Source organism: Ictidomys tridecemlineatus, chromosome 4, assembly GCF_052094955.1.
Source record: "Ictidomys tridecemlineatus isolate mIctTri1 chromosome 4, mIctTri1.hap1, whole genome shotgun sequence".
Lineage (NCBI taxonomy): Eukaryota > Metazoa > Chordata > Mammalia > Rodentia > Sciuridae > Ictidomys > Ictidomys tridecemlineatus.
Window position 1 is genome coordinate 208,553,983 of NC_135480.1, and position 6,974 is coordinate 208,560,956.

At 63.0% G+C, this 6,974-nt stretch overlaps 1 protein-coding gene across 1 annotated transcript; it reads left to right on the forward strand.

Moving 5' to 3' along the window:
• The first annotated feature begins 263 nt into the window (after positions 1 to 263).
• Positions 264 to 5,547, forward strand: LOC101957282 (lipocalin-1). The gene is made up of 7 exons (XM_005336997.4): positions 264 to 392; positions 1,216 to 1,370; positions 2,490 to 2,563; positions 2,977 to 3,084; positions 3,832 to 3,933; positions 4,025 to 4,060; positions 5,395 to 5,547. The coding sequence occupies exons 1-6, from the start codon at positions 315 to 317 to the stop codon at positions 4,057 to 4,059; spliced, it is 552 nt and encodes a 183-aa protein (XP_005337054.4). The 5' UTR covers positions 264 to 314; the 3' UTR covers position 4,060; positions 5,395 to 5,547.
• The last annotated feature ends 1,427 nt before the right edge of the window (positions 5,548 to 6,974 follow it).

The window sequence follows — 6,974 nt, forward strand, 5'->3', positions numbered from 1 at the left end:
CGGGCTGCGGTGCTGGGCCAGGGGGAGGAAGGGTCCTGGTTGCTGGGTGTTTTCACCCTCTCGCTGGGTGACCCCTCCCTTGGGAAGAGCTCTCTGAAAACAGGCTGCGGAGGGCATGAACCTGACGTGTGGTGTGTAGTCACCAGGTTCCCGCAGTGACGTGAGGCCTCACCTCACGGTGACATTCGGTGGCCATTGTGAAAAGCAAGTGAGATGGAAATGACCCTGTTGCCAGGCCAGCCCAGGGCGGGGGATAAATGGGCACCAGAGCGTCCAGGCAGCAGAGGAGGGCACAGAGCAAGAGCACGGCCACCATGCAGCTGCTCCTGCTGACCCTGGGCCTGGCCTCCGTCCTGCACGCCATGGAGCTGCTCCCCGCCCAGCCTGAGGAGGTGAGCACCCCGGGAGGCCGGGAGGGGAGTGGAACCCTCCTGGACCGGCCCAGCCCCAGGTGGACGTTGGCTGAGGCCCTTGGTGCCTTACTAGAGACATGGGCACTGGGTAGGGTTGGGCAAGCACACTCCTGTGGGCAGCGGACAGCTAGGGGAGGTCCAGCCCCATTGGAGCCTGTCTGGTCCCCCGTGAAGGTGGCTTTGTTGTGTCCCTCGTCTTGCAGGGACATTCTCTTCCCCTGCTAAGGCCCGGCTCTGAAGCAGCCCGTTGGAAACACTGTGTCTCTGAGTTTTGATTTTCCCAGGACAACACATTGGGGGGATATAAAATTCACATTTGGTCAAGAATTTGTGACTTTCAAAAACTCACAGAATTGTTAGAGAAGGACAGGGGTCCACAAATGTCCAGATGCCACCTGTCTCCAGGCTCTTGCCTCCTGGGGCACGTCACAGCCTTACCTCCTGGGATCCCCATGCCTCCTGTTGGGCTGATGTTGGAAGAGGCCACTTCCCCTGGCCTCTTTGGGAGCTGGCCAGCTGCAGGCCACACTGCCATCCTCCTGGGACCATGCGCCCCTCTCTGCCCACCTGCAATCCCACTCTGCAGCCTCTGCTTCTCCCTGGCCCTTAGGGACTGGGTCACTCCGCCTGAGGCTCGTGGGTAGCCTCTGGCCCAGGCGGTCCCTCCTAAGCAGCAGAGGCCCAAGTGAACATCCACACCCTCAAAGATTTGCCTGGGCAAGATGGTTGGCTGCTCATGGTGGGGAGCTGTGGAAAGGTGTGGCCTCCTCCCTGGCCTCTGGTCACTGGGGCGTCCCCACAGCTTGTAGGAAAGTGGCACATTCTGCTTTGGATGGGGAGCCCCATAATTCCTGGCCTTATGATGACCAGCCCCCCGCCACCACAAATGACCCACTCTCTGCCGCCCTTTTGGATGGAGCTCTCCAAAGAAGGCATGATGATCAAGGTACAACTCAGGTAGGTGCCTGGTGGGACTGGAGGGGTGTTCCGGTTCTGCCCGCCCACCCCGCTGGGCAGAGGGAAGGGGTGTCTCCCGCCCCTCACCTGCCTTCATCAGGCTGCAGCCATGGGGCGCTGGCTTGGCAGCTTCCAGCAGCCTGCCGCCCGTGCTGCCTTTACATCACAGCCTCAAAGACAAGGCTGCCAGCCTCCCCTGCCTCCCCTGCCTCCCGTGCCCCTGTCCCACAGGCCCTCCCGGAGGAAGCTGTTCAGCAGCCTGGGTTTGCTGTACCCTTCATTGCTAGGAGGTCCGTGGAGACCCTGGGGCCTTTGGGGTTACAAACCATGGTCACTGGTGGCTCCTTGCTTCACACTGGGCTCAGCCAAAATCTAGGAGGCACAAGGTTCATGAGGTTCTCTGCAGCCTCACCTGCTCCAGGAGCACCAAGTGCTTCCTGGTGGTGCTCAACACCAAGCGTCTCCAAGAGCTGCCTGACGTGCCCTCAGCCACCCCGGGTCTGGGGCCCCAAGGAGGCCCGTGCAGCTTGGTGGCACCAGCCTCCAGGGAACTGCTTGGTGCACAGATCTAGAAACAGAAATGGAAGCCCAGGGGCTTCCTGGGAGTCCAGGGAGCCAGTAGGACACTGTGGTGAATTGCGAATGCCTCTGAGCCCCAGCCTGGCCAGCTGGGGACTGCAGGTTGGCAAAAGTTGGCCCCTGCCAGTTCCACCCTGCCATCCAGTCAGGGCAGGTCTGTACCCTAAGGAAGCACAGAGGCTGGGAGCTGCCGGCACAGGGCCCCCACCCCGGGGCTCCCTCAGATGCTGAGAGCAGAGCTGAGGATTGGTGCAAAGAGGTGGCCGGCCCAGGCCTGTCGGCCCCACCACTGACCCCACTTGGGCCCGGCAGGAGGGGCCTGTGTGGGAGGGTGTCTCAGGGTGGCCCAGCATGTGGGTGAGACACCTGTGTGTGAGCTCATGTGTCCCGTGCTGCTGTCGCCTGGGCCAGGGACATGGGTGCCTGTGGACAGGGCCAGCAAAGGGTAGGGGCAGGTGGACCACATGCCCTCCTCCCTCATGGGAGACCTCGGCTGAGAGGAGAGGGCGCAGACCTCACCCCGTTCGGTTTCCGCTCCAGGCAGCCCTCCGGTGACTGTGAGGAGATGAAGACCACACTGTGGAAAACAGACGACCCCACCAAGTTCATGGCCGGTGAGTGGCGCTCAGCGCAGACCTGGACATGCCACGGCCCATTGCCGGCCCCTGGCCCTCCTGGGCTCCCGTCCCGCCGCCTGTAGGCTCAGCCTCTGCTGCAGGGAGATGGCCAGCCTTGTCCCTTGGCCAATGAGACGGAGGCCAGCGTTTCCCTGGCATTTGGGCATGTTCCCACAAGGCACGTTCTCCTCCCTGTGCCCTGGCAGGGGGTCCAGGGCCCCACAGGTCCAGGCAGCTGCCCTCTAACCAGCACAGAAGGCAGGCAAGAGGCCTCCGTGGCCCCAGAGCAGGGTGGGGGGTAGCAGCCACAATCGGGCATTGCAGAGACAACCCGCTCTTGCCCTCTCTACCTCTGGGGCCTTAATAAAATGCCCAACCGCTGGTCCCCAAGACCGCGCCCTTCCCCCCAGAGAAGCAGCAGGCAGTCCACATTTGGGCCACGAGGATGAAGATGTACTACATCATGCACACCCAGGAGAAGATGAAGGACAAGACCATGCACATGATGATGCTGATAGGTACTCACGGCCTCGTGGACCTGCCTTGCTGGCCCACCTCAGTCACCCGTCCTGTGGCACTGAGAGGCACCCACTGTCCTGACCCTTGCTGGCCCACAGCAGGTGGGCTGTAGGTGGCACAGCTCTGCAGGGGCACGGGGTGACACTGGCCAGGCTGCTGGTGTGAGGAGTGGACTCCCTGCAGAAAGGCCACTGAGGTGGCAGCCAGTGGCCCCCAGAGAAGCCAACGGCCACAGGGCTGGTGCGGGGAACCGTCATGCTCCCGGACTCAGGTTTTGGGAAAGGCTTTTATGGGCCAGGCTGGGAGATGCGGTCCTGCTCGGGAGGGGCTGGCTGATTCTGCGGGAGGGGTCCCCAAGAGCAGGCTCCTCTTCCTCCTACCTCATGCCCCAGGTATCAAGTGCAGGGCTGCCCCCCAAGGCCAGCCGTGCCCCAGGACGTGCCTGTGCAGGGAATTCTGTGTTGTGTCTGCCCTCTAGGAGGGGCAGGTGGACCCTTCCTGTAGCCCTTCACACGGGGAAAGCACCTGGGCCTCGGCCTCCACAAGGCTCATCTGTTCAGGCCCTGGGCTGGCCAAGAGGGTCTTCCAAAGCCCCTTGTAGCTACGCACTGCTCCCCAGTCCTGACCCTGGGTCAGCAGACTGAGACCCCCGGGGGAGGGGTCAGCACAGCGGGGGGGGGGGAGGTGCCCTCCCAGCCCCGGCCCCGGCTGGGTCTGCCTCCTCGCCCACTCCCCATGCCCTGCAGGCCCCACCATGGAAAAGAAACCAGAGGCGGTGAAGATGTTCGAGGAGTTTGTGGAGAGTGAAGGGCTGGACAAAGCCAGGGTCATGGCCCCTTCTCCCACTGGTAATGACCGGCGGCTCCGGCTCCCCTGATTTCCAGCGGGGTGCAGGTGTGGGGGCTCGTCTCACAGTGACTTCTTCCTGCCTTTTGTCAGCCCCTCCGGATCCCTGCATGACCCACCATCGCTGAGGTGAGTGGCCCTGAGGCCTCTGCACAGGAGCATGTCCTTGCAGGGCCCCAGGCCGGCAGGCCCCGGGGTCCGGGCATTTCAAAGCTGCAGTCTGTGACCCTCGGGGTCTTGATTCTATTTCTATGATGAGTTAGGGCGGTCATCGTGGGCAGGGAGGGAAGAAGATGGTGAGAGGAGGAAGGCCCTGCCCGTGCCCAGCCCAGGCAGCGCCTGCTGCCCTCTGCCCAGCGAGCAGCCTGGAGGAGGGCATATCAGCAGGGGCCTGGCTGGGCCAGCACGTGCTCTCAGTCCCCTTCCGGGTCTCAGGGGAGGACGGCTCCTGCTCTCCAGGGGCCTCAGTTTACTTTCTGAGCACCTCACCAGCTGAGAAGCCCCAGGGCCCGGGCAGTGGGTGGACAGAGTTGCCTCCTGTCCATCTCAGCTGCCTGTGCCAGGGCTCTGGGCCATGTGTAGGCTCCAGGTCATGGTTGGTCTCTTGGCCACAAGGGGACTGCAAGGCTCCTGTAGGGGCCAGCTGGTCATGGGCATGTCCACTGATGTCACGTTGGCTTTTGTGCAAATTCTGGATTAAGATGTCACTCCTGACTCCTCTGTGGACATTCTCCATCATGGGAAATGTGGGGCAGAAGGGGCCATAGTGCAGTGAGGAGGAGGCCACATGACACACAGGGGGTGTGGGGGGGCGAGGGGCCTGGTGAGGAGGAGCCAGCCCTGCACACCCATTCTGGACCTCCTACCTCAGAACTCCAGGAGGATAAATGTGGGTTAAGCCATAGAACCAAGCCCTTCTGGCTGAGCTGTAAGGGATTCGGTGGCTTAAAGCAGAGCATGCATTCTCCTCCCTGAGGCCAGCTGCCGGCAGGGCGGCCTCCTCTGGGAAGAGGGGAGCCACTCGCTTGCCTGGTCCAGTCTCCGGAGGCCATCTGCATCCCGGGCTGGCAGCTCCTCTCTCAGGGTGGAGAGCCCTCCCCTGTCCTCAGTTCACTTTCTGAGCACCTCCCAGCTGAGAAGACCCAGGGCCCGGACAGGGAGTGGCCCGAGTTCTGTCTCCGCAGCCGGCCTCCGACTCTGGCATCAGCGTCCACGGGGCTCTGCCACACGCCAACCCTCCCTGAGCACGGAGCACGGAGCACGTGCGGCCTGCACAGAGCTGGGGGGACCTCGGTGGGGGGTGCTGGCTCCTGAGCGGCCTCCCTGGAGCAGGGCTGCCCCTTAGGCCCTCTGGCTGCTCCTCCCTGGGACCCGGCCCCAGGTTCCCAGGGCCAGGAGGGAGCTCTCTGTCTGTGGAGCCTGGCCAGCCCCTGGTCCTCAGTGCTGCCCCTCACACCTCCCAGGCTGTCACCAAAGCCCGTCTGTGTCTGGGACCTTAGCCATCAGCTGCTGATCCCAGCCGGCCACCGGAGCATCTGCACCCTGCCTGACAGAGCCGCCCCTGCGGGCTCCTGCCCCCTGGACCAGTTCCCTGACTCCAAATAAATGCTGAGGCACCCTCCTGGCCTGGTCTCCGCCTGGTCTCCGTGTGTTGCCTGGGGGAGGGGAGGGGAGGAATCTCACTTAGGGAAAGGGGGGGCCTCCACCTCATTTCCTGAAGCCTAGTGCTTCCCCAGAGACAAGGGGTCCCAGGAGGCACCGGTGGAATTGGGGGGGTGCAGCGCCCGCCCTTCCAGGGACCAGGAGGAGATGTGGAGCCTCCGAGGTTTACGTCCCCTTGAACCGGTCTGGCAGCTTGGGGAGGGGAGTGAGTGGGTGGGGACAGGACCCAGAGCTGGGCACCAGTCAGAGCATGCACCTTGTAAGTGCCCAGCCTGTGTCCCCAGGACTGCGTGGTGTCAGGGTCCGACGCTGGCTGTTGTCTGAACCTGCGAGAGCCCCCTAAGCAAAGCCCCTGGTTACCCCTGCCACAGCACTGCTGAGAGGGGCGCGAGAAAGCAGGAGCCCCCAGCTGAGGCACCTCGCTGAGTTCAGCCAAGTGCACCCTCCAGGACAGTGGTGGGCAGGCTGGGTGCACGGGATGCGGTGTCTGGGGTGGGGTAGGTACCGCCCTCGTGAGGGGCAGAGGGTGAAGCAGTGGCAATGCCCACCTGATCCTAGGGCTGCTGTGGGCTCCTCTTACTCTTTGGCTGATGTGCAGGGCTGTCCCCTCCCTGGCATAGCTGTCCTCGGGGCTGGCCTCTGATGAGTCTAAGAGACAGACCTGGGAAGTGCTGCTGACGGTGGCTGCCAGCCTGGCCCGAGCCCCAGATCCCTCCCACTGTAGTCCCACCAGGAACCGTCCAGCCCCAGGGACACGCTGGCTCCTGTTTGGACTTAGAGAGAAATAAGTGGCACTATCCCCAGAAGAAGGCCACCCTGGGGGATAATGTCCTTGTGCCTGGAAGAGTCGGGGGATTCCCGGCATCCCAAGGCCAGGCGGAGACTGGGGACAAAAGGCCCCAACCCACAGCCTTGTCCTTCCTTCCCCACAAGGCCACAGCCACAGCCATGAGGGTCTCCTGCTCCAGGTGGGCCTGTGGCATAAAGGCCATCGAGGTCCCAACGTCCTATAGCTTTGGGACAGGGTAGGGTGGCAGGGGTGGAGTTGCAGGATGGCCTCAGGCATCTACATGGGCACAGAATGAAGTCATAGTATTGGGGACCTCTTCATCCCCCAAATGATACAGGAAGTTGTTCCCTCCAACCACCTGACCCCAAATTCAGAGTTCCTGTCTCACTCTTGGGGCAGGAGGGGCCTTAGATGACAGTCCCTGAGAGAGCAGCTGCTCCAAAGTCACCTGAGTGTGGGCTCAGGGCAGGCCCAGCTCACCACACCTCCGTGCCACCGCGACATCTGGGCCGTGTAGGCTGCCCTGGCTAGCACAGGTGGCATGCAGAGCTCTCCTCTGGAGTGGGGACAGAGCAGCTCAGTTGGCAGGGA

Bases quoted from the DNA above. Each gene is read 5' to 3' on its own strand.
- LOC101957282 (XM_005336997.4), top strand. From the start codon at position 315: ATGCAGCTGCTCCTGCTGACCCTGGGCCTGGCCTCCGTCCTGCACGCC. The intron at 2,564-2,976 runs GTGAGTGGCGCT...CCTTCCCCCCAG, and splicing joins CCCCACCAAGTTCATGGCCG to AGAAGCAGCAGGCAGTCCAC. The intron at 3,934-4,024 runs GTAATGACCGGC...GCCTTTTGTCAG, and splicing joins CATGGCCCCTTCTCCCACTG to CCCCTCCGGATCCCTGCATG.